Source organism: Anser brachyrhynchus (genome assembly GCF_964034855.1).
Source record: "Anser brachyrhynchus genome assembly, chromosome: 4".
In the NCBI taxonomy this organism is placed as follows: domain Eukaryota; kingdom Metazoa; phylum Chordata; class Aves; order Anseriformes; family Anatidae; genus Anser; species Anser brachyrhynchus.
In genome coordinates this window covers 9,578,917-9,605,822 of record NC_137698.1, presented here as the reverse complement: position 1 = coordinate 9,605,822, position 26,906 = coordinate 9,578,917, and the positions used below count along the sequence as shown (strand labels likewise).

The 26,906-nt window shown below is 38.2% G+C and overlaps 2 protein-coding genes across 4 annotated transcripts in view; one reads left to right on the top strand and one right to left on the bottom strand.

Moving 5' to 3' along the window:
- The window catches only part of SMARCAD1 (SNF2 related chromatin remodeling ATPase with DExD box 1), a 45,891-nt gene extending 22,503 nt beyond the window's left edge, over positions 1-23,388 (top strand). For 2 of the 3 annotated variants that reach the window (XM_080592168.1, XM_080592169.1), the window contains exons 8-23: positions 1,409-1,791; positions 8,806-9,008; positions 10,194-10,284; positions 11,445-11,544; positions 13,137-13,196; positions 13,403-13,478; positions 14,153-14,288; positions 15,240-15,377; positions 15,665-15,760; positions 16,493-16,610; positions 16,870-16,991; positions 18,122-18,310; positions 18,986-19,104; positions 20,063-20,245; positions 20,967-21,076; positions 21,361-23,388. In XM_080592168.1, the coding sequence (XP_080448294.1) occupies positions 1,409-1,791; positions 8,806-9,008; positions 10,194-10,284; positions 11,445-11,544; positions 13,137-13,196; positions 13,403-13,478; positions 14,153-14,288; positions 15,240-15,377; positions 15,665-15,760; positions 16,493-16,610; positions 16,870-16,991; positions 18,122-18,310; positions 18,986-19,104; positions 20,063-20,245; positions 20,967-21,076; positions 21,361-21,422 (2,186 nt within the window). In that variant the 3' untranslated portion in view covers positions 21,423-23,388. Of the gene's footprint in view, positions 1-1,408; positions 1,792-1,842; positions 2,435-8,805; positions 9,009-10,193; positions 10,285-11,444; positions 11,545-13,136; positions 13,197-13,402; positions 13,479-14,152; positions 14,289-15,239; positions 15,378-15,664; positions 15,761-16,492; positions 16,611-16,869; positions 16,992-18,121; positions 18,311-18,985; positions 19,105-20,062; positions 20,246-20,966; positions 21,077-21,360 lie in introns of those variants that run through there. The other variant, XM_080592170.1, reaches the window with a different exon arrangement.
- Positions 22,760-26,906, bottom strand: part of HPGDS (hematopoietic prostaglandin D synthase) — a 26,927-nt gene continuing 22,780 nt past the window's right edge. The window contains exons 5-6 of the mRNA XM_080592176.1: positions 23,930-24,028; positions 22,760-23,388 (exon numbers count right to left, since the gene is read on the bottom strand). Of these exons, the coding sequence (XP_080448302.1) occupies positions 23,224-23,388; positions 23,930-24,028 (264 nt within the window). The 3' untranslated portion in view covers positions 22,760-23,223. The remainder of the gene's footprint in view (positions 23,389-23,929; positions 24,029-26,906) is intronic.

Below are 26,906 nucleotides of genomic sequence, written 5' to 3'. Positions count from 1 at the left end.
TCTGGAAACTTTAACTGATACTTGAAAATAGTATTGAGGAAGGGGAGATGGAGGTAAAAGAAGGAAACTGGATTTTTCTCTACTTTTCAGTATCATGATTTATCATTCTTTATAAGAGATAATTATCTTTGCCTTGCTAATATAGATTTACATAAGGAGTTGTAATTACTTACGAGTATGTCATAAAATATATTCTGAAACGTATCAAAGCTGACACTTGTTCCCTTCCACTTCCTTAAAAATAAGTTGGTTTTTATAACTTGAGTAATTTGTAAATCAGTAACTGCCAATATCTGCATAGGTGACGTGCAACATAAGCTTATTTATCTTTTTGAAATATTTTTTAGTATAGGAAAATACTAAAAACAGGCCTTAAACTATGCAACCAATATATAAATATCAGTACATTTGTTGTGGTAGTGAACAAGAACTCAAAAACTGTGACCCCAGGTAAATCTGCGCATTAGAACTTAAATACTGTTTAATGAGTTGATGACTTTTCAGTGTGTTAAACAGCTGTCAGAAATGTGTGTGTTTTGCTAGATCAGCTGTTTCCAGTGCTCTTGGGGATAGGATACTATTCTTAGTTCTCTCTACTTGAAAGGAATCCAATTATCAGTATGCCTAAGGTTGGTTCCTTACCTTCTCAATAATCAGAAGGAGAAACAATAGATACTGGGATTGGAGTCACTCAGTAGGAAGCTGGGGTTGGGCAGAAGAAAAAGCATTGCAAGTGAGGTGCAAGGGGGGGGGGGGGGGGGGGGGGATCCTTCCTGAAAATGAGTTGCACACACTGTTAAATAGTCTCCATCTTAATTCAAGGCAGTAGTGTTACTGTGGTGTGAAATACCTAGTTCTTCCAGTTCCTTTAGCAGGCGCGTGTTCTTGTTACCCTGCTTTTAATGCTTCACTGAGATGCCGTATAACAGAAGAATTCATAATTTGGAGGGGTGGGGGGTGAAAGTTGTTTTGTTTACTGAAAACAGAATTCGTTTCTTAGCAGTTGGATAGAGTGGGACTGGTATCTCATCCTAGCAGTATTATCACAACTCTTAAGCTATAAGAGGTTGCTCTTACCTCAAAGCTTCTGCAGCTCACACGTACAACATCGTGTTGCTCATCTGTGTTCTAGGATAGTTGCTCAAAATGCTGTGCTATTTGAGCAATATACAAATTAGTGTTGTTCACCTACTCCCAGTTGATACTGTTTACGTGTTTTAAACAGACTTGAAGGGCATTTGCTGCTCTTTTTTCCCTTCTTGGTAACCCCTGCTGTTGAGGCGCTGTATTGATATAAAACACAATTTTAATATTACAGATGTGACTTTATTTTGGAAGAACAGTGGGTTTTAACGTGCCCTTAACCAGTATGTGTTGACTTGTTGCCTTCTCTATACCACACCTGTAGGCGTGGAATTTCCTTCCAAAAGTGAAGTTTCTGACTGGACCAAAGTCTCTGCAAACAGCAGAGGTGATGAGAATAAACAGAAGTTGAAGCGGAAATCTTCTGGGAGAGAGCATAACGGCTGTAGGAAAAAAAGCAAAAGTGTTTGGAGCACTAAAAGACAGATGGAAGACTCGGAGGACGAGTCAGCTTCTGAAGAAGGTGGTAGCTCCCTTGACCAGGACTACAGCAGTGGTGACGAAGTGATGGAGGATGGTTACAAAGCTAAAATCCTTAGCTTCCTGCAAGATGCTTCCCCCAGTGAACTCACACTGATTCCCCAGTGTTCTCAGAAAAAGGTTCAGAAGATAATAGCGCTCCGGCCCTTTAATAGTTGGGAAGCTCTGGTAAGTCTGCATTCTTGTTTTAATATCCCCAGCATGCCTAGAGTCAAGGTCTCTTCGGTCTAGAGAGGCATAGATGGGTGGCCTTAGCCTGATTAGGCTAAAATACTACATTCATTGTAAGCCAATAGCATTTCAAACAGTGTCATATGACCTAATTTTGAATGAATTAAGGGGTGATTTTGCTGAAAAACTCAAGCTGATTGGCTGACATTACTGTCACTCACCTTTTAGCGTAGAAACTTGGTTGATTTCACTGCAGAAGAAGAAATTAGAGCTTTCATTTAGGAAGGAGGTGTTTGCTAGCCTGTTCTGAGCTGTTTTAGCTGAAAACCCATGCAGGAGACGAGAATGTGGCAGAACTTCTACTGCAGCTACTTTAGCAGCAGCAGCAGCAGCAGCTTCAAGGGTAGCTCCATGATGAAGATGCCAGCATGGATATTTTCAGTTTTAGACAAGGAACAGTCGTTGTCTGTGTTTTGTTCTTTTTTTAATCTGCTTCAGCTTTGTCTCTAGCATGGTTTTGCTAGCTAAGCAGCGCAGCCATTTTTTTAATGGAGCAAGCTGCTGTGTTTTTATTAACAAAAGGTAAAGCATCAGAAGGCTAAACCACAATCCACAACAGAAGAGAAAGCAATAGCTCTTGGTAAGTAGATTATCTACTGTCACTGGGATGTTACTTTCAAATGTTTCCCATGGTTTGTTTGTTGCCTTCACCTTTCATGCATTTCAGTTAACTGCAGGACGTCAGACCTAATACGGGCAATGTTCTAATAAGAAATCTGAAGTGCGTTACGGCAGACTGTCTTGGTTTAATTATTAGTGCTTTGAATTTTAAGGCAATAACTGTGTAGGCCTTCTTAAAGAGTAACTGGTACGTGTTGTGGTTTTTTTTTAATCAGTCTGTGTTCTGAAACCACCCCCACTAATATATACAAGATCTGTTTGTATTTCTTTAGAGAATATGATTTCTTCAATATGCATAAAAACAAATAATAAATGTTATTATGTGTTTTACCACAAAACAGCAAGAGTTACTAAAAAAAAACTTTCAAGAAAACAAAATGATCTTTGTAAGAGTTGTCTTGCAAATGGGGGAGGTCAGAGAGATCCTTTAAAAAAAAGAAAAAAACGAGGTACAGATATGCTGAAAAAAATCCGTTTTGCCTCAAGCCTTTGGCTTCTTACAGAACATCTGTCACACGGCAGTTCCTTTCTAAACTTGTTGGGTTTTGCCTGAGCTTAATTCTCTGCAGAAATATTTGCTACAGGGCTCTTACCCTTTTCTCTGTGTAAAATATTTAACAGAAAAACTGTATGGGCCTGTTCGTGTTCAAAATATTTCTTAAAGATTGCTGCTGTCAGCAACCACATGTTTGTCTAGTGTTGTGAATACTTGCCCAGAGTAGAAGTAATTTGCAGGAAACTTTAGCAGATGTTTAATATCAGTGATTTAATTGTTTATAAAGATCCAGTAGCTTAGTGACCCAGCATTTTTCCCTACCAATTAATGGAGTGGTAGAATAATGTAAAGAGTTGGTTGTTTTAGCATTGAAGAAATTGACTTAATTTTAAGGTGTATTTTTACTGTAATGATATCTACTGTAAAGATACTAGAAGTTATTTTGGTAAAACCTTTGTAAAGCACTAGATGTTACTGTTATTTAGGAGAACTGGGGAAGATCTTAAGGCTCTCAGCCTGAGGTGAAGATTAATGGCATTAATAGGAAAGCCTGTTCAGAAATTGGATGACTTATTCCAGGAAAACTTAAATTAAAACACTAATCTTTTTCTAGACAAACCTTTTAAGTTGCCCTAAGACTTTTTTTTGGATGGATTTAAACAAATTTCAAACTTAAGAAATTACTGAGAATACTTGGAATTATTTAAATATCTGCTGTAAAAATACTTAAGGCAGGTGTTTAACTTGATCTAGTGACGCTTGTAATGCACAGGGGAAAAAAATGAATAAACAAGGTTCTTGAAAGTAAATGAAGAGAGCTGAAAATGTCTTTACTCACAAGAATGAATTACTTTGGCAACTTATAAGTGCTCGTACTGTAGATCCACTGTAACTTCAAGGAGCGTAGGTTTATGCAGTTTTCCATGTTAGAGGTAACGCTCCCAGCTAGTTTCCTATCGAATACTATGTTGCATGAACATTGCTTGGATATTTCTTGGAGGCTTTAGCTATCTGTTTCTTCATTTGTAGAATCAATGGTTTTCTGGGCGACTACTTGTGACCTCCCTTTGAATACACTGTGTGCTTAACGAGAATAGGAGGTTACATATATTGGGATGCTTGTTCCTAAAAAAGGTATTTCTGAGTCAAAGCATGTTGCTTTCTGACAGGTGGGAATTTAAAAGCGTGGTCTGCTGTTGTAGAACCAGACAAAGCATGGAGCTAAAATAAAAGAGGGCGTGATGCTGAAATTGGTGATCTTGAGGAGCAGTTGAGGGGCATCTTCTGTGATGGGTAATTAGGGTTTATAACACCAGGAGAGCAGATGGGTGACATGGGTAGACAAGCTAAAGGGCTGCCAGCAGAAAAGAAGGGTTGTGGGGACTAGGAGAAAAGGGAGGGAGATGTATTGAGGACAGGTCTGTTTGTAGATGCTGAAATTACAATGAGGATCGAGAGCAGACAGTGGGACAGGATGAGGAAGAAAGCCAGCTCATCTTTATAGGTGTTGATGTGATTTAATGTGTCGGGTAGCTTTTGAGCGATGGACCCATGTTCAGCGAAGTCTTCCTCTTACTGCTCAGTGTTCAGGGCTGTTCTCTATGTACTTCGTGCTATCCACGTCCTCCTCAGGATAAGAAAACTGAACTCAGTGTTAGCAAACCAACAACTGTTACAGATATGTTCGCTCCTTTCAGGTCATTTCTATGTCAGCTTTCTACATTACTCTCCTGTTTGCTTCAGGGTCCTTGTGCCACCCCACCAGCGCTGACATAGTGCTGTGTCACTTTTGTTTTTTGTGTGGAGGCCCTTCTGGACACCTGATGCCTTTCCTTCTCCCCCTTAATCTAAAAAACTCGATGGTGATGAATTATTTCTATAACTGCACTCTTTTTCCAAACTGTTCAAATTGGCTCATGTTGGAAATGTTATCCTCAGAAAACGGGTTATAAACCATGATCACATAACCATACTACCTGTAGGTGTTCAGGGTGTGTGTGAAACAAAAGATAGACCAAAGACTGGCTAAAAAGGCCAGAAGGAGCCTATCTAAGCCTTCTGGGTTTGTTATTTCTTGCCCTGTTGTGTTTGTGTGATGCAATTTCAAGTTGCTTCTTGTAAATGTGGACATACATACTGGAGGGAGTTTAATGCTATTTTAGTTTCTTATTTTTAAGGTTTTATAAGTAACTGCTTAAATTTCCTTTTTAGTGTTGCCTTTCGTTACTCTCATTCGCAGTCTTATTGTTCTGTCGCAAACCAAGCCATCTCTTTTGGTAATGAAAGACCTCAACTGATGACAGTAGTTTTTAAAAGAACTGAAAATTTTTAAGGAATACATGCAAGTTATACTGATGATGCTAAATATTATGTGGAAATTTTGACATAGCACGTTTTTAGTTTGTCACTTCATTCGAGTCATCACCATCCCCTAAAAGATAGACTTGTCCATCATATTCTGTTTGCTGCTATGGTATATGAGGTAAGAGAGAAACATCCCCCGGGAGGGGAGCTTCAGCTCTGCTGTCATTTGTTATTCTGTTTGGCTGTACATGTACAAACTCCCACAAAAATTAAACTAGCAAAAAAAATCCAGAAGTCTTGCACTAGAAGAAACAGAGTGGACGCAGCAAATAACGTTGGGTTAGGAATGGATGCTGCTGGAAGTGAAACTGGGTTTTGTTTGATCAAGGTTGAGGCTGTCTTTTATCCTTAAGCAGTGAAGTGAAATCCTGAATTGCCTTCGAGTGTTCTAGACTAAAACTGAGCAGACTGCCAGTGTGGTTGGTGGTCGTTCACCCTTGGGCACTGCTGTCACGCGGGATCACCAAGGGTGTTTGCTCGAGTGTACTGTGGAAGCTTCCATGTTCATATGCCCGTGATGGCCTCAAAGTTTTGGACCTCTTTGGAAGGTAGGGGGTGAGAGCCCCTAGTCACCCAAAGGCTCTCCACAGCTCTACTTATGTTATGCGTGACAGCATAACACTGTGTTTTTCCGTGTGCAAACCAGTGGCTAAAATTTTTCTTGTTGTAACTTGGAAATGAATGTTAACATGCTGATGTGAAATAATAGAACTTTTTAAATAACAGATGGCTTCATTCTCCATGCCTTCATTTATAGATTACAGGATTTAGATTCATGCCAACAAAGGCTTTAGGCATCAAAACAAATGTTGAAATTTTTTAATCGCCTATTAAAAATCATGTTCTTTGCAACTGTTTATTAAGAGTGTCTACTTAAACTTTTTCACAAGCGTTGACATGTGCCTCTAGCCTGGTTTAACCTATGACTGTTAGTAAACTTTTTTTTTTAAATAGACAAAGCCACAAACAAAAGAAATAAGACTGAACACTGTAACTGAGGACTGTCAGTAGAGGGCATTGCTCGCTGGAGTTTTCTGGAGTCAAACCATGACCTACCTGTACTGTTCATTTTAACGAAACTGGCTTTTACTCTGCCATATTGATCACTTAATGCATAATAATTGTTTTATGTTATCCCCATCCTTTTAAGAAAGGAATAATAGGAGGATATATTCCTGTTAAGCCTTGTGCTAAATTTTAACAGATGCAGATTTTTCTGAATTTCAATCAGATGTGGTTTCACACACATGAAAAACCTGTACTTCAGTTTTAACAAAAGAATGGCAAGTCCAAAGGTGCTTGTATTCTTCAATTCTTAAAATCTGTTGATGAAGGACTGCGATAAGAAGTCATTGGGGGGAGAAAAACATGTTTTCATAGACTGATTCAGGTTGGAGAAAACCTCTAAGATCATCTAGTCCAACCTTTAATCTAGAACTGACAAGTCCACCACTAAACCGTGCTACAGTGTTCTATATCTACATGTTTCTTGAAGACTTTTTTGAGTAGTTGAGGATGGTGGCAGAGCAGTTACACCACTTAAAGGTCTGTTCTCAGCCAAGACGGGAGAAAATACCTACCTTTTATTTAAGGAATCAAAGTGTTATGGAAAGCGAAATGTCCTCATGGGTCAACTGCATGCTTCTGATTTCAAGCAGTGGTGTGCTTCAACTTTGTAAACCAGGTGTGCTCAGGAGTTAGGACAGACCTTGTATTAGTTTATATTTCAATCAAGATTCCAGTATTTTGACTCGTCTGCCAGCTTGCTTGCTGTGGCATTTAGAAAAAGTATTTGTTTTGCAGAAGGGCAAATAAGGTTCAAAAGAAAAAGGATAATATTGACTTGAAACATACATGTGCTAAAGAAAACATACCAAATGTTGCTAAAATCTTGTCAAAATGGTGGCGTTATTGTTGAAAAGCACCAGTAAGTGCTAATGACCAGGTAGTTTTGTGTAAGATTTCAAAGAAGGTAGTATTCATTGCAAGAAAAAAAAAGTTTAAGTGAATCTGAGTCTGATAAAGTTCTTTAATGCTGTTGTGGTTTGAGCCTGGCAGGCAGCTGAGACCCAGAAAGCAGCTCTGACCCCACATGCGCGCACACTCCCCCCCAGCAGGAAGAGAGAGAGAGTGGGAAGGGCAGAAGTGAGAAAACTCATGGGTCAGGATAGGGAGAATTTACTACATAAAGCAAAAGCAGCACACACAAGCAAAGCAAACCAAGGAATTAATTTGCTACTTCCCGTTAGCAGGCAGATGTTCAGCCATTTCCAGGAAGGCAGGGCTCCGTCACGTGTAGCAGATACTTCGGAAGATGAGAGTCGTAATGGCAAATGTTGCCCCCTCCTCCTTTTTACCAAAGCCTTTATGGCTGAGCAGGGTGTCAGGTGTCATATGGTGTGGGAGACTGCTTTGTTCATCTGGGGTCAGCTGTCCTGGCTGTGTCCCTTCCCAGCTTCTTGCCCATCCTCACGCTCCTCTCTGGTGTGTCAGTGTGAGAAGCTGAAAAGGCCTCGCCCCTCTCTAAGCATGGCTTAGCAAAAACTAAAACATTGGTGGGTTATCAACGCTGTTTTGGTCACAAATCCAAAATGCATAACCATACAAGCTGCTGTGAAGAAGCTAACTCTGTCCTAAAACGAGTACACACACAAAAAAGTGAAGAACTGAAAGATGAATCTAGTCTTGGTTGGTCTTCTGAACATGCCAGCACTTGGTGACTTTAATTTTTTAAAAAAAAAAAAGGTAGTTTTGTGAAATTTCTTATCCCTGAAGTTTGTTTTTGCTTTTTTTTTTCACTCTGCCCAAGTCTGATTTGAATGTTCTATTTGAGGTACAGTTAGAACTGGGACTTAATAATGCTCAACTCTGGTTGGATGCATAATGAAATGTGTTATTTTCCCTACTAAGAAATCTACTACTATCTCCCTACTGTCAGATTTCTGTTTTTTTTTTTTTTTTTGATTGGTTGTTGTTGTTCGGGGGTGTTTTTTGTTTGTTTTTTGTTTGTTTTTTTAACAGGTCTGTTGCCAACCCCTTCTAGGCCGGCATCAGTTTCTTAGTAGCCTTCCTCATATCTTGGTTTGCTTTGATCCTTATATTATGCTCATACCTTGTATTTTTAATATCTAGCAAAGATAGCCAGAGCTGTTCTGTATTAATCCTTGGTACGCTGCAGGTGGAGAGAGGGAAGAGCAGCAGCTACACAAACCATTTTTTAGGGCATGCCAGTAGAACAAGGAAGTGCTGAAGTGCTTTTTGCTCTTGCTGTTTTAAGAAAGATTAGGGGAAAACTTGCTGAAAGCCTAAGCAGCAAAACACGAGTCCTGCAGTGCTGGCAGCACAATTTTATAAAGCTTTGTGAACTGAAAGATGATAGGCACAGTGCTGGGAGTTGTAAACCAGTGTTTGATCTGCTACTTTCCCATCTGTTATCAGTGTTCACAGTATTGTATTCTTTTGTTTTGCAGTTTACAAAAATGACTAAGACTACTGGCTTGTCAGAAGACATAGTGTGGAATTGCAAGATCCTGCTGAAGGAGAGGGATGTGGTTCTCAAGCTCATGAATAAATGTGAAGACATTTCAAATAAACTGACAAAACAAGTAACTAAGATTACTGAAGATGGAGGATGTGGATGGAACATAGAGCAGCCTTCCATTCTGAATAAGAGGTGGTGTTATATGTTAAATATTTGAAAGGGTGTTGGATAGTAAGCTGTGCTTGAACATCAGGATTTTCAAAATTGTCCCCTCTAAAAGCAGAGTTGTGTTTGCTCAACAGCTTTGTGTCTGCTCAGGGTTCTAGCCAGGGATGCATGTGCAATGCTTGAGGGAATGCAACAAATGTTTTCAAGTGCATCAGGAAAGATGATAAGGATTATGAACATAACAAAAAAATATAAGTGCAATAGCTCCAATTTTTTATGGATGTAGAATTTTAAGTGATGAGATTGCAAGTTGTCACTGTCTTCCAGACACATGAACAAACAAAAACGGCTTTACTAACAGAAAACCTTGTGTGTCAGATGTCAAATGACAAATAATCTGGGCAAACTTGTAAAGGTTATCAGCTGCACTGGGGACCTCAGTCAGAAAGTAGATACGCAAAATGATCTGGAACTCAGTATACAGTGGGAGGGACGCAGGGGGATGCCCTGAAGGGAAGGGTTTCTTTCAGACAGATAAATTGGTAATAGAGAGTTTAGGAGGAATGGAAATACGGGACAGGCAGAGGAATGGGATGGGACATCTTTTTGTAAAGGTTAGGACGTGTAGAGTTGAAGTGGCCAGAGTAGAACCTAAATTAAGCTTTGTAAAGTTTAGTTGTAAATAGCAAAATAATTTTTCTGGTGTGTCAAAAGAGAAGCAGAGAAGGAAAGGGAATTGTGTGAAGGGAGCTTATCAGTGATGGTTTATTTTGTTTCGGGCTTTTTTGGCAAAAAATGCTACAGTAGGTGATTTGGTTGACTGTGTTGTGGGTTGTGTGTGTTTTCTGTGGTGTCAACACTGGCAGTAATACCTGTTGCTTTGTATTTTAAAAATTACTGGCTGTGTAACGGTTTTTAACTGGTGGTCAATCACTAATTTAAAAGAAAGGAATTTATTGTAGTGTTCATTTTGATTGTTTAACTTCTATGAGAATTCAGATGCACGTCTTAGTTCAGAAATGCTCTTTGGTATTCAGGTGATGAATTAAATAGTTTGTGGTTTTTCACTGTGTCAGGAGATCTGGACTGGAGTAAAATACAGGCAGCATTAAATTTGCCATACTCTAATGAACATAAGTATAAAACCGTGTTCCGTGGAAAAACAAACAAAAGATGGTAACATGGTAAACCTGATGTTTTTTTTAACAGTTTGGAACTGAAGCCATATCAGAAGATTGGTTTGAACTGGTTAGCACTTCTTCATAAACATGGATTGAATGGTATTTTGGCTGATGAAATGGTAAGTGTGAAACTGATTATTTAAGGACTGTTAAAAGTATTGCAAGCGACTTTGTTATAATCTGCTTAGGACTTGTAAAAATGAAAGAATTTGTCATTTATTTTTAGGTAATACAAGTCACAGTTTCTCCAAATGTTTCCCCATTTTTTCTTTCAATACAAGTAGTTGCTGAGCTCTTATTCTCAATTTGAAAGTAAAAGGTAACCTGAGATTCATGGACAGTGATAATTACAAGTCATATGATGTCATCTGATGGAATGGAACCAGTTTGTACCACAAGATCATCCTTGAGCCATTTATTTTCATAGCTCTGTGCAAATAAATATCATTCACACTGCTTGTCCAGCACTTAGCTGTAGTGAGCCCCTATTTTCTACATTTCTCCATCACTTTCAAAACAGTTAAATGTACGGGGGGGGGGGGACACAAAAACAGCACAAGCCTTTACTGCTTCTCCAGCATTTTGACCATATATTGTCAATATGCCCCTCGTAAGTTTCAAAATTAGAGAGTTTTGTTTGAGGTTTTGAGTGTCAACTGATTTTAATCCTGGCTGTGTTTCGTGTTGTGATAAACTGAGTGAATAGATTGGTTTGCTTCACTAAGACATAAGCAGTGTTTCGCAACTTCTGTATTTTTTCATACCTGTAAGCACCAATTCATTCTTATTTTTTGGTAGAGAAGATAAAATTTCAAATCCATGGTACAAAAGACAGGAAAGTGAGCACTGGTAGAAATGTAAGCATATTGCAAACAAACATGATTTTCATATTAAATTCCACTTTCAGAAATAGCTGAACTATCATTTGCATGATTGGTTCAGATGGAAATGGTTAGTTTCCAAATGAGCTGTTGTCTGAACCACAGTTTCTTGAAGATTTGAGGGATGAACTAAAATGAAAAACTTCATGTATGAAGCAGGTTAATACCTGATGCTCAGATGTTGAGCTGAAAAGATAATTGAGTTTGACTGGAGCTGTACTTGAGGAGGAAATGTCTTCCAAAAATAATGCTGATTAATATTTTTTCTATGCAGATCTGTAGTCTTTAGTTAACACTGACTACAGTCTTAGTACATCTTAGAAGTATGAAACACTGTGTTCTAGAGACTATAAATTTTGTTTAAATTGTTTTTTGTTTTTTGATTTTTTTTCTCCTAGGGCTTAGGAAAAACAATTCAAGCTATTGCGTTTCTGGCTTATCTCTACCAAGAGGGCAATAGAGGTCCCCACTTGATAGTTGTGCCAGCTTCAACATTAGGTAAGTTGCAAGCCTCAAAATTATTCTTTTTTTTTTTTTTTTGAAAGAAAGAGGCTTGGGGGGTAATTGTGGACGGGCTGTCAAATGAAGATAACACTTTCATGAAGGAAAACAGTTTTCTTGTGGTGTGATATTCAGCTCCTTAAATCATCTGAAATGGAATGTAATCTGTACTAGAGGCATGCTTGTACTGAATTAATTGGAGCATATTAAATAAATCCATGTAAAGGCTGTCTGCTTCACAAAACAAATAAAGCTGCATGTTACAATTTGATCTTGTTTAACTAAATCTTTTACTGAATATTGGCTGAAATTTCTAGTCTTCAGGTGGTGCTTAGGGTTAGGCTTCATTGCATTCAAAATATTCAATGCCTTTTTCCTCTTTGCATAGAATCTTTAGAAGTAGATCAAAATCCTAAAACAATTAAGCTAATAGTGTGTTTTAATTGTATGTTTTGGTTGTTTAATGACATCAGTTGAAAGTACAAAGAATACAGTGGAAAAAAATACATCAGCAAAGCTGATGAATTTTAGGAGAAGCTAGTTCTTTGGAGTTAAAATGGATTTATTGAATGACTAGGAAAAAGAAAGTAGCAAGAAAATACTGCTCTTAATTTTTGAGGCCAATGCATATTTTTTTAACACATCAGAAAAGTTGTTCAACATCTCTTCGAAACTGGCATTATCAATATGCTTTTAAAACCTACTAGAACCCACGTTTTTAAAACCCAAGGTGTAAATGAGTGCTTTTGTGAAGCAAGTTGTAGAGGCTTACAAACTGTAGTGGCAGCTTGGGCAAGCCATTATTATTTGATGCTGTCAAGCAGGTAAAGCCTGGGAAGTGGTCTGCCTATAGTTTCTCTGATACTTTTCCATCAAGGGGTCTTTTTATCCCCAGCCTGGGTCCAAGTGGCATTTACCAGAAATCCCCTTCGTCAGTGGTTTGTGATTGTTTGAGACTAACCCTCACTCACAGTGTACTGTAAAGCACGTTTCCCTTTGGCCTGATAACATTATCAGTGGCTGCTTTGATGGCTGCACACCTGGAACTGGATAGAGTTAGGAAGCTTTCCCAGTTCCCAGAGGCATCATATTTCCTGATGAAACATTTCTAAATGAAAATGGTTAATAAATGAAATGATTGCTTTTTGAGGAAATAATGTCTGGGGGAGAAATGAGGCTAAGAGGTAATAAAATGCAGTAGATACTTGTATTATTTTAGACCTGGAAAGGTGGTGGCTGTGAACCGTGCATGTATGATTTCAATAGGAGTTTGAAGTGTAATCTAGTTAAGCAGTAGGAAGTCGCATAAGAATGGTTTATTTATGTTGTTATTTTTGAATTGCTGTATTAAACTGCTGAAGCCTCTTGAAGGAAGACTCTAATGGTTCCTGCCTTGTCAGTTGTTGGTTGCTTAATTTCCCTAAATGCTGCCATTTCTCCAGTGTTTAGAAAGAAAATTCTCTGAAATGTTAAGAAGTATAAGGGATTTGCATTAAGATCAGGCTTCTGTTTTAATGCTGAGGTGCATTTGGAATTACGTAAGACATGGGTATAAATAAACTTGTCTTTTTTTAAATGATGTCTTACAGATAACTGGATAAGAGAAGTTCATCTGTGGTGTCCTGAACTGAATGTCCTTTTTTACTATGGTGAGGAGTGCAATTTAGAAATTAATCCAATGATACAGTTGGTTGCATGTTCAGCCTCAGAAAACATGAGTTGTTCATAGAAGCATTATTTGTAAATAACTGTTTAAATACAGATATTTAATGCTGATAGTATTCCTTTATACCATCTTAATTTTTATATGCATTTAAATTAAATGTAGTTGTACTCGTGTTTTGTCCTTTCATAGGATCCCAGGAAGACCGGAAACATCTCCGGGCAGACATTAATAATAAAGTTGTAGATTTCAATGTCATTGTAACTACGTAAGTACAGTAGTTAAAAAAAAAAAACAAATTTAGTTAGCATCTACTGACCTCTAGTGGTGTAACAAAATTAGTTATCTGCCAGTTGTATTTTACTAAAGAGCATGAGGTTTTCTTCAATTGTCCTGTGTGGTGTTTGGCAAGAGTCAAAGGCAATGGGGGGTTATTCTTTTCAATGTCACGTAATGAGGGGCATGTAAAGCATGTTGACCTATCTTTGCTTTGTATATGAAATTCAGAGAACAAGTAATTAAAAAGCAATGTTTAGAATTTTGTGAGATGGGAAAGGAATTTCATTTTCTCTTCAAGTAATGATAAAAAGATGTTTATTAATGCTGTAGCAAGTACTGTGTTTTTGTAAAAGATTTATATGTGTCTTTGGAAAGTGTTACAAAAAGCAGTGACTGATCAAGTAATCAGTAGCTATTTGACAGTGGTAAACTCATATGGTTGATTACTTCTAGGCAGCTTTAGTTTAAGGCCCCTTATGTTTCTTTCTGTAGCTCTTAAAATTATAATTTATATATAATAATATAATTTAGTATATAGAATATATATATATAGATAGAATATATATATATTTAGTATATAGAATATAATTTAGTTGTGGTAGCAGAATGTTCATGTTAAATTTGCACTTAATGTGTTTTTTTATGATGTATTTCTTCTGACAGATATAACTGTGCAATTAGTAGCTCAGATGATCGAGGACTGTTTCGCAAGTTGAAGCTTAACTATGCAATTTTTGATGAAGGTCATATGCTCAAGAACATGAGCTCTGTACGCTACCAGCACCTTATGACAATTAATGTAAGGGATTTAGTTGTTTGTTGAGGGGGTTGGGGGACAACTCTCTTTCCTGTTCTGTTGTTATGGGCAGTGGGGAAATAAAAGAAATACTGATTTTAAGTCATAGACACATCGTGGTCCAGAAATTTAATGTGCAGGTGATGTTGAAGTTTCAGGAGTAGATCCTGCATTATAAGCTCTTTCAGTGAAATGAGTTTTCAAAAAAATGTAGTTAATTTCTTAAAGCATCATTACAACTATGATAGTGGTTCTGTTTCAGTGTTAAGCAATTTTCCAGTTTGAGCTACAGTAAAGATTGTAAAATTGCTATTCTGAAAACAAAAATGACTCATATAAAAAACATTGTAATATATAAGGATGTATTCTGATAGGACTACAAAAGAAAAGCTAGCTTTAAAATAATTTTTCTTGTAGCTTGCACCTTAAGTTAATAGCATTTAAGAGAAAATTTGAGTACAGCTCTTTTTCTAATGACTGATTTAGCACTGTAGTATTGGTTCAATAATAACATACTTACCACTTGAATTATTACAACTTACTTTTCGGTATTTTTGTTAAATGCATTTTTAAGAAGCTGATCTCTAAGACTTTAAATCGTGACATGTACTTGCAATTCAAAACTTGTTCTTAAAATACTCTATGACCTTAAAAAAGATATGATATGTGGGCAACAACAAAAAAAAATACAGGGATTTTCTTACATCTGGATTATGCTTCTTGAATAATCTTAAATTGATCTGAGGTCAGTCTTCCACAGATCCCCAAAATATCTTGTTGACTTCACCAGGAAATTATTCCGTGAGATTTAAGTATATTTGAAATTTAAATAGTTACAATTTAAATTAAGTTCACTTTCTCAGTTCTCCATGAGCTGTGTTGCTCCTTCTAATACTATTTTCTAATCCATTTGACTAATGTTTCTCGTTACTATTTTTCACTTTGGATGAATAGGCAAAGAATCGCTTACTGCTAACAGGAACTCCGGTTCAGAATAATTTGTTGGAATTGATGTCTCTCTTGAATTTTGTCATGCCACATATGTTCAGTAGCAGCACTAGTGAAATCCGAAGGATGTTCTCTTCAAAAACAGTAAGTGTTGTGTATTCTCTTCTCCAAGCTAACATTTTTTTTTGCCATGCTTCTGTGTTTTGATACCTTATGGAAACAGGTAACGTGATTACGAAATCAAGAAAGTGAAACAATGAAATAAACCATTTCAAGTAAAAATATGTCATAACAGGATGTCTCAGAATGCTAGGTCATATTAGATCTGTCTCTTCTGGCTCGATTTTTCTAAAATCTCTAAAATTGACAGATAGCATTGTTACAGCTGAAAATTTCACACTGCAATTGAGTTCTTGCAATATTTTCCTTAGAAGAGTGCTGAAGAACAAAGCATATATGAAAAGGAGAGGATTGCACACGCAAAGCAGATAATAAAACCATTCATCCTAAGAAGAGTAAAAGATGAGGTAACATTTTATTTTTAAAATAATCGTGCCATAGTATCAAAAAGCCTGATGATTTCTGAGACTAACATAATTCAATGTCGTATTTTGTCAGTGCTAGTTTTACATGTTTATCTAAGAAGAGCAGGAAACTTGAGCTACTCTTCATCTTCCAGGAGTTTGGAATTAAGAATGTGACCTGCTGCTGCAGCTTTATATTTTGATGCTCAATATTTGTTGATTGTTTGCAGCTGGGAATTTTAGTTAAGAAAGATCACTGAAAGATTATTTGGTGCACTAAGCAGGCATCGAGTGGGAGATGTTTCCATTTTCAAATCCAAAACCTATCTGCTTCTATTTATAATTGGATGTGTAAAACAATGGAAAATTTTAATAATCTGAAAAGTGTATCTATGTCTTACTGTGATTCTTACACACTTAGTAGTCAGTAGCTTGAAAAATAAATTACTGTGATTAGCAGTGGAGTAGCTTCCAAGTATTGCGTTTGTTATTTTGTGTGTTTTTTGAGGTGTGCAGGTCGTGTTACTTGAGTAGTGTGTGTGTGTGTGAGGTGTATAATCCAAAACAAGTGCTCAGTTTGTAAAGCAGTCTGTTGACTCAGTTTCAGTTAGCAAAGTTGCAGCCAGTGAAAGGATGGCATGAGAAGAATGAGTACAATAGCTTAAAAGCAGGCTTGTAAAATAGCAGTCAGTAATTCAGTACAGTTTTTACCTGCTACTTTTTTTTTCCTGTCAGGTCCTTAAACAGCTACCTCCCAAAAAAGATCTCATTGAATTATGTGCCATGTCTGAGAAACAAGAGCAACTCTACTGTGATCTCTTAAATAAGCTAAAGAAAACTATTAACAGTAACGGTATGTGATGGTGTTTCATTTGCCTTTGCTGGATTTCTTTTTCCATGCATAGGTTGCTGTTAAACGTGACTACAAAAATCTTTGCTTTGTAGAGATGTCTAATACTCATAGTGGCTATATGCCTTCTATGATTTTTTCCTAAGTCCAGTTAATAGGTGAAATATTAAATATAAAGAATATTCCTTATAATATTCTGAGAAATAAAGATGCATTATATCTGTGTGCTTCTTCTGAACATATGTTATTTCTTTGTTGACAGAGAAAAACTCTGATATGGGAAATGTAATGATGCAACTTAGAAAAATGGCTAACCATCCTCTCTTACATCGTCAGTATTACACAACTGACAAGCTTAGAACAATGTCCACACTCATGCTCAAGGTAAGGTGATGAGATTCAGCCCCAGTTCTTAATTTCTCAGAACTTTTCATGGGGCTTAAATAGACTTTTATTGTCAGTCCTCTGGTCAAAAGTGTGTCTTTTGCAAATCTTAATTCATTGTTGCTGCTTTTTTTTTATTTCTCTGTGTCTATCCAGTGCTCTAATCAAGCTCTTTATGTGTTTTAACGCTGATTCTTATATCAGGTGTTAGAATGGAGAGAACAGTTCTGGGACTGCAGTCATCTCTTCATTAGCACCCCCTTAATACCTCTTCCCTCCACCCCAAGACTTAAAACCAAAATGCTTACAGAAGGGTTTTGGGAGGACACTTGAGTATATTAGTATTTGTTGAGTAGCAAGAAATCTAGGCTATACAGAAGTAAAACAGGGAATGTAATAAGTACTGAACTATTAATTTTTTTTTGTCATATGGCTGGGGTTAATGCCTGTGGAGTTTGGGGAAAATTGTTGCTCTTTCTAAAGTACAAACAAAAGAGAATTTGGACATGCAGCAGGTACTCAAGAAAGTCGCAGCTGGCTTTGAATATCTCCAGCTTTTTTAAAAATAAAGCCAGTCAGGGTTGGGGGGAAGGGGAGAAGTCACCTATTGGTTTATGAAGGATTTTTGTTCCCCTTTTTATTCCTGCTCGTACCATCGTACTCTCCAGATGTGGCTTTTCTTTTCCTCTTTCTTCCAGGCATGACATCCCTCTACCCACCCTACATCTTGGGCTGGGCTTCCCATGTCTTCTACCATCTATCCAAGGATTGGATCTCCCTTTTAGGGAGTGCCTCTTCAGGGGAAGAGATCTGATACAGGGGTAAAAGATCATAGGGCTTGATGGGAACTAGGTAATGACTGTGGAGGATGAGCATATACTTCTTAGTTTTTGGTAGTACAAATTATTTTAAAAGCTAAATTGCAAAGTAACAATTCTCTACTATAAACCTGGGGTTCTAGACTTCATCTTTTGTTGCTTGCATGAGCCATGCTGTAGCATTTGTCCATGTCTAGTTGTGCTACTTCGGTTTTGTTCTTTCAGAAATTTTGGATGTAGTTGTGTTTGTATTTTCTAGTCTCCCTAGCAAGGTTGTGTATTGCATTATTTCCCTTCATTTTTTGCTAATAGGAACCCACACATTGTGATGCAAATCCTGACCTCATCTTCGAAGATATGACAGTAATGACAGATTTTGAACTACATTTGCTTTGTAAGCAATACTCTCATGTCAGTGACTTCAAGTTAGACATGGATCAGATCTTGGATTCTGGAAAGTTTAGAGCACTGGAACGTATTCTGTCTGACCTGAAAGAGAAGGTTTGTACTACCAATGGCTGAAACGTCTTTTCCTGTCCATCTAATGGCCATCTCTAAATAACTGTTACCATCTGCTCACAAATAGCTGTATATGCAAGCCAGTTGCTTTTGTGGCAAGTATTACAATGATTTAAATTGTGTGCAGTACTGCAGAACAGTACTTAATACTTGTAACGTGTAGTACTACTTGTGCATTTATATAAACAACAAAGTTACAGAAGCAAAATAAGAGTTCCCATTTTTCCAAGGGTTCATTCTGAGTTAACACAACAATTGCTGTATCGATGGATAGTATTTCCGCATCCGTGAAATTTGAGTCTGACTTTCTTCTGGCAATTGAATAAGACTGTATTACACTGACTCAGCATATGTGGTTGTTTTAATGTAAACAAAAGAGGTCACTGCTGTGAGTCAGATTCAAACTGGCTAATTCTGCAAATAAGCATGTAGCATAATATTTCAGAGTGTCTTGAATTTGCACAAGTGTGTGCTGTGCATCTGTTCGATGCAATAGGGTGCCACTGGTCTGTATTTTATGGAAAATGGCATAAATGTAACATTTCTTTAATGCAAGTAAGTAAAATCACTTTTTTTTACGCAAATAATACATCATTTCTAGTTCATCATCTGTAATTCAAGTGTTTTAAAGCTTTTGTTTTGCTTTGTCATTTCCAGGGTGACAGAGTTGTGTTGTTTAGCCAGTTTACCATGATGCTGGATATCTTGGAAGTTCTCCTAAAACATTGGCAACATAGGTATATTAGGTTGGATGGAAGAACACACATTTCTGATAGGTATGTCACTTTTTTTTGTTGTTGTTTTACTGAAGATGAGTGAAGAAATGGATGTATGTGTGGTACGAGGATGTGACATAACACCCTGGATTTTCTGATGTATAGAGTTCTGTGGTGGCTGGGAAATGACTCTAGTTCGGGGTTTAATGTTAAATTTCAGATTGCGTTAGGGTAAGGCTGAAAAGGGAGTTTAGATGATCCGATTACTATTGTAGCACATCCAAATGGAAAACTTGCATCTTCAGCCGTAAAAGATGTTTTGATTTGCTTGTGTGTCAGCATGACGAAACAAAAGCTCAACTGTAGACACTCCTTTGAAGTATAGTTTATTAAAGTAGACAGGTAAGCCCTTTGTTTCTTTAGGACAGACTTTCCTTTGTCCTTTCCTTTGTTCTTCTGTTCAACAGCTGAAAAGGTTGCAGTGGTTTTCTTGTATTTGAGCTGTGATAGTTTTCTACTCTTCCCTATTCTGTGACTTTTTGGAGATGCTCTTTCTTTCCTTTCAAAACAAAACAATTTTTTTTTGCTGTGATGTTACTTCCCACTTGCAGCTAAAATCTCTGCCTTTCTTTCTCTGTCATGTGCAGTTAGTCATGAACCTGAATTCTTTTCCTGTCCTGTCCTCCACAGATCTATTTGTTTTGCATACTTCAGTCCTCCCCACCTTCTTCCACCAGATTGCTTATCGTGTTCCGTGATGGTAATCCAAAATTTTTGTCCAAGCTTCACTTCATTCTTTGCTATCAGGCTGTCACTCTCAAAGTATGTTTCTCTGGTCACACCTGAGGATTGTTGGTACCCTTTTCCTTTATGCCTAACATCTGTACTTCTGAGTTGCTTTGCAATACCACTGGCCTCCTTTCAAAGAGATCATTAACTTAACTTCTGCTCTTTCAACTTAAGAGTGAGAGGGTTGTTTTTTTCTAAGGCCTGATACAAATGTTCTTGTGTTCTGTAGGATACATCTGATAGATCAGTTCAATACAGATATGGGAATATTTGTGTTCCTGCTGTCAACCAAAGCTGGTGGCTTGGGAATCAATCTGACTTCAGCAAATGTTGTTATTCTTCATGACATTGATTGCAACCCATACAATGATAAGCAAGCAGAAGATCGATGCCATAGAGTAGGTCAGACAAGGTAAGACTTCTTAATTATAATGTTTGTTTTTCTTGGAGGCAAGCTCTCAAAGGAGGACAATATTTTGATTTTAAAATTCCATTTCAAGCAGAGACTTACGTAAACCAGCTCTGGGTTGCATGGGAGCATAATTGTCTCACAGTTAAGAGTACTTAAGCAGTAATTGTCTTACATTTAAGTGGTGCAGACAGAACGAACCTTAACTGCATCCTACTCCTTTATCAAATTCTCTATAACTTAAATTTGTGGTGCTAGAAACTGGTGTATTTCAATGCAGATCTGAAGTCTTTGGAAGTGGTTGGCAAAGCTCTTTGTCGTCTTCCAAAGATATCAAAGCTCTAAAATGCTACGCTGTCCTGTAAAGTGAATCAATCATCTGCTTTAGAATCCTCACTAAAGAATAAGTTGTTGTGGGCAATAGAATATGTTCAGTAACAGATATTTTAACAGTAGTATGGGACAAGGAAAAGTTCAGTTGTTTCTATTAGCACAGGTTTTTGTGACCACATAGACCCTTCTGGTGGCTGAGTGTAGGAGGGAAGAAGTTCTCTGGAAGTACGGAGCACAGCTGGTCCAAAAAGAAAAACTAGAAGTTCTAGTATTGCCCTTTAACAACCTTGTTTTTAGACCACTGCTACCTGAGCAAAGGCATGAGTCCTTCCCATTTGCACTAATCCAGAGAAACTATTACAATGTACTTATACTACCTTATGCTTTTTAGAGAAGTAAAAGTCATAAAGCTGATCAGTAAAGGGACTATTGAAGAATCCATGCTCAAAATCAGCCAGCAGAAATTGAAGTTAGAACAAGATATGACTGCAGCGGATTCGGGTAAGTCTCCTGCTCATATTTATGTCCACTTAAGTGAGTTAAGGAGATCACTGAAACGTATTATTCTGAAAAACAAGATCTGTGATTAAGATAAGACAATTTAGGTTTACATTAAACTAGAAAGATGTATTGTGCTGACTTACTGTGCAGTTTGACAGGAAGTACTCTTGGAATCTGACACACAAGTCAATGCTAGATGCTTACAAGTGAGGATTTTCTACAGTTTTCGTATTCTAGACTTTTGTCTGTTTATGTAAACACTAATGCATGTTTTTATCCTTCAGGAGAAGAAGGGACCATTCCAGCAGATATAGCCACGTTATTAAAAGCCTCGTTAGGCCTCTAAAATGTAAATGTGGAATTCAAGGAATAAAGGTAACGTTGTACCCCAAGGACTCGTTCATAAAGTTTATGGTCACCAATAATGTAAATTTATAACTTTTTATAGTTTCTTCATTGTATTCCTCATGGTATTGACAATTTTTAACACAACAGCATTCTTCTGATGCTTGAAAACAGAAATAGCACAAATGTGCCAACATCAGATGCTGAAAAAACATTATTTTAGAGGACATTTTTCAAAATGGGGACCTAAGTAGTAATTGTTTTAACAAATCTGCTACTGTTTAAGATTTGTCAGTATTTTTGTAATTATTTCTACCTCCAAATATATATATGAAATGACTGTCTGTTTCACTGGATTATGCGTGTAGATTTTTTATATGTGCCTTATTTGACAATGCTCGAGTCTGTTTCTGCTTGTTTTGGTTTACTTGATGTACTGTACTGGTTTTGTATCAATTTGTTCAAATAAAATTCCATCGATTAACAAAATGTTTTCATTTTGTGGTTATTGTGGGATGGGGTTTGATAAACTTGCATGTTATGTCCCCTTGCATGTAATCCAGGAGGCAGCTTTAAAATGAGCTGGAATGCTCTGTTTGACCTGGTGTGGCTTTATCCAGTAGTAGATAATATAGTAGATAATTCGTTATACTCGAATCAAAGTTGTGATAGATTATAAAAATAGTTACTGCCAAACAGAGCTCTCCACCCAGAGTGCAATCTGAAGTCTATTGCTGAAGAAGAGAGTGGAAGCTGAAGAAGGAAAAATCTGTGAAGAGCTACAACAAAATGCAAGGAATTGCGAAAGCAGGTAGATGTGAATACGCATGTCTGCTTAAGTTGGACCTTGCTTTCATTTCTGCCAATACCTGTTTAATCTCTGAACTTCTTGGTTTATGTCACTTATATAATTACATGAAATAACACAGTGGGGGAGGGGGGAGGCAAGCGTAAGGGGAAGCACTTTCCCAGCATTGTTCATTTGCAGCCCAGAGGATTACCCAAGTCTGTTGCGGTTTATCTACTTAAAACAGACAGTGGAGTCCTCTTGCAAGCACTTGTCTCCCCTTGAGTTTGGGTAAACTGCTTGCATCTACAGCCCACCCTGTTGCTAGCAGTACCACATACCTGCTTTTCCCATTGCTGGGAGAACAAACTGTTTATTCATTTGTTTTGTTCTACACCTGTTTTCACCCTTGCCACCATTGTTTGTTGCCTTTACTAGAAGAGATACTGAGCAATTGAATGTTTTTGCAGCTGGAGAACTAGTACTGGTGTGGGCAACGGCTCAGCTGGGCAGCTGCATTGTTTGTAATGGTGTAACAGGAACAACAAGTGTTTGAGAACCGTGAAGTTTATTGACAAAGTGGGTAGTTCCTCTTTGTATTGGCTGTGTCCTTAACCCTCCCAAACATTTCTACTCTCCTTTATTCTGGTTTCCTCCAGCACTGAAAGTCAAAAAACAAACAAACAAAAAAAAAAAACCACACTAAACATATTGTTGAGATTACATCTGTCTGATAAAATTCATTTCTCCTCCCTTTGAGAAACCCCAGAACATTAATTGGATTGATGAAACGCTTTATTAGCAGTGAGGGAAAGGTGGCTGGAGCTACACCTCTACCTCAGGCTCTGCTCAGTCAGCTTTTTAGATGCATTCTCTCAAAAATAGAAGTGATAGATTCTGATTTGGAATTGCATACCCATATGAAATTAATTCAAATGATTCTTAAATTAATAACTTAAGATGCTTGCAGTGTTTTAATCAAAACATGAATTTGTTTTTCTACTGGACAACTGATCTACATTATTGTCTTTGGTCTCTTCTGGATCCAGGCTGCAATAGCAGGAAGTGCTTGCACTCTGTCCCTGAGAGCCAAAAGCCTGGGGTACTTGTCTGCCAGGTCAGGTTTGCAGGACAGAAGTGTTGTACTGCATACATCCCAATAGAAATCGGCCCATGTTACCTGGTGGAAAGGGGGGAGAATGCAGTTAGTTTTAATCAGTAATCTCAAAAGCTGGGACTACTAATAGTCTCTGCAAACTACAAAAATGAAGCATGAATTGATCTGTTTTGAGCTTTTTTTCTTTAAGTTTATGACTACAGAGCTAGTAATTAGATACAATGCAAAGCTTAACAAATACAAATTAGTATTTTTAGAAAGGACTTGATTTTTTTTCTTATTTTTATATACTAAATTGAGCAGTGACTCTAAGCAGAATTCTAAACTCACATCTCTGTTAACTAGTACAAAGGCATTTAAAAAGTTTTGTGTCAACATGGAAACTGGTTTGGCAAATGCAAATCTGTCCTGGTTTGCCTTTTCTAAAGGTATGAGCAAAATTCACTTTGCAATTAAGCAACCAATTGTGTATCAGTAAGAAAAAATACATATTTTTTTTACAAGATACCATGGGATGGCTTAAAATCCAGAAATTCAGCAATAGCCGACAATTGCATTTTACTGGCAGTCTGGTTGGAAAGGGAGAAATAAAAATAATACTTACAGATTTCCCCACCAGCCATTTGTTATCCCCCAGGAAAGTATCCAAATCTTTCAATAATTCAGGTGCTTTGTTGGTGAGGATGTCATTAAATGCTTGTTGCTGAGGGAAGAACAAAGCACATGCACATCAATAGGTAAGCACGGCAGCCGGCAAAATTGAATTCTTGGGGCTTTCTTGTGAGAAAGATGGACAGAGAAAACTGGAAAAGGTGACAGTGGAATCATTTGGTCTGGCCCAAATTTTAAGGTATTCCCCGTTTCTCTTCGGAGGAAGTAATGTGTTAACATCCAAGTAAGGATTAATAAAGCAGACATAGCAGTTATTTAGATAAATAAAAGCAGAGGCAGGTGTAATGTCAGTTGAGTATGAGCAAAGGGGCACTGTACAGCTTAGGAAAACTGAGGTAATTACCTGTGAAGTGTGTTAGATGCCCCAACACCCAGGCTCTGACTTGGTGAGCCATGGGACAAGCCCGTTGCTCCCTTAATGCTAACGGCAAGACGCTGAGTGCTCCCACGGGGCAACGTGTGGTGATGCTACTTATCTACACATAGTAACAGGACAGGAGCTCTGCACTAGATCTGTGAAGAGTTGAGCTATAAAACCGGACTTTTGGGGGACTGAAGTTCACGGGCTTTTTTCTTATACAGGCTATCAAATTTCCAGAATCCCATAACCAAGTCTTTCCTGCTGTCAGTCAAATCTTGGCCAGTTACTTGTCTTTGCCAGCCCTTCTTATGTGAAGCATGCAAGCGGGTTTTTGAGCTTTTGCTGGATTTATCTTTGATCATTTATGTTAGTGGGTTATTCTCCATTTTTGTCCACACAACGAGATTTGGGTTGCTTAAAATATGTGGTATTGAAGGCTAAGGTCTGTATTGAAGGGTACCTGCCTTATTTGCACGTTAGTGGATGCAGGATAAGACTGAGCAGTGGTGTTTCTCTGCTGTTTACCCTAGCAAAAAGTTTCGAGGCCGCTCATAAAGAGTTAACTGTTTCCCTGGGAGAAGGAAGGATTTCTCTTTTTCTCTGGCCACCTGCGTGGAAACGAGTGAGATTGCAATCTGCTGTGATCATCTGGTCTGCTCTGTGGTACAGTTTGTGCAGTTAATATTTGACTTATTCTTGGAGGAATGCACTCAACATAGGTTAAATAAGCACTGCTGTATAGTAACAGTTATTTCAACGGCTTTGAAATTCAGGTTAATGAAGAAAGAATAAAAATTAGAAAAGGCAGCAGACTAGATGCTGGCTGGAATACAACCACTATTTCTGCAGACCAGATTGAAGTCTTGGCATCTCTTCCTGCTGTCTTAGAGCTCAGTAACTGAGTGATGTTACTGCAAGTAACAGCCAGAAGTTTGCAGTCCAGAAATGTCGTAGCTGTAGGCTGTGCTGTAGCTTTTTTTTTTTTTTTTTTTAAGTACAACCACCTCCTGCAAAAATATGTGTGGGTATGGGGGGTATGTAAGAATATATTATTACACTGTATTATATCTTGTAGTCAGTAAGGCAGTGATCTGTTCCACCTTCCACCTATGTTCACTTTGCTTTGCCTGGTTTACATTTTCTTTCCTTTTTTCTTGCTACTGGGTAGGTACGCTAACGCATCACTCAAATTGTGTCAGAAAGAAAGGCGTTCCTCCTGTCACAGAGGGAAATTTTCTGACTTTTCTCCTTTGCCATGTGTAAGTTACTTAAGTTACTGAAATTTTTTTAGCTCACGAGTCTCCAGTACTCCGCACTTCCACCACAAGGTGGTGGCAGCGGACCCAGGAGGAGAAAGGGAGAACCATTAATAGTGCCAGAAATACCAGAAACACCCAGAACAGCAAGGTTTTACATCATCTTTGCCCCCCCCACACACTCTCGCAGCATACGTGCACTCAGGCACACGAGGGTTGCCTGTGACCTCTCCTCCCTTCTGCGTTCAGTGGTGGTGGCGTGATCTGGGCCTGTGTGTGGGAGCAATGCTTTGGGACGAGCTGGGGCACAGCCGAGAGCTTCCCCGTGACAGAACAGCAGGACAGCAGCTCTGTGGCAGCCGTGCTTCTGCCCTGCTCCGTTAGCAGGAGTGTGGCTGTTCCTCTGCTGCTTTAAAGTCGTGAGTCAAAGCTTCCCTCCCTGCATTAGCAAACTTCAAGAAGTCACTAGGCGATGAAGTAATAGGTATTTTTGAATACTAAAACTTCCGCATACATTTTCCTTCTGCAAGATTTCAGAGCGCTGTCATATAATTTCATCGATTTATTTTTTTGTCAGCATTTTATCTTTCACGCTTTCTATAATACGATATCCCCCTCAGCCTGAAATGTTTGGAGGGAGGTGGCTGCACTGGCGGTTAATGGTTACGTGTGCTGTTACACCACTTTTCTAAAAGGGTCAGGTGGTCTGCTGGGGTCAGAGCTGTGCATAACCAGTGCAACGCTGGAGTTAACTCATCCATCACCCTGTCGCTCGAGCAACAAATCTGCAGGCTTGCATTTGCAGTTCTGGTGAGTGATTATAGCACGAGAGACAGACACCAAAAACCCCAGGTGCTGTAAGACTTGCCTGTGACTGTGTTAAAGTATCCATGGCCATGCGTTACCCTTGGCATTGGTATTTGCAGAAGCACCAGAGAGGACAGTGGCGGGGCCTAGAAGGTCTGAAGAGCACGGCTGTGGTGACAGCGAGGGATGTGAGGGCACGAGCCTCACCTTTTCAGCAGCACCCACTGCTTTATGCTACTCTGGTAATTAACTGAAAAACATTTGTCCCTGGCAGCTGCACTTACTGAAGACTGATACTTGCTAAATGTCAAGAAGAAATCAAGATGTAGAAATAAAAAATGTAGATGGGATGGAGCTGTTAGTCCTGTGGAGTTAGCAGAAGTAGATTTCAGCTTAGTCTGTGACAGGATACAGGTAGTACAGTGCTGGCTGGGATGGGAGTGTCCTGTCTTGCCCCTCTGAAGAGCATTTTGATGTGTGTATGT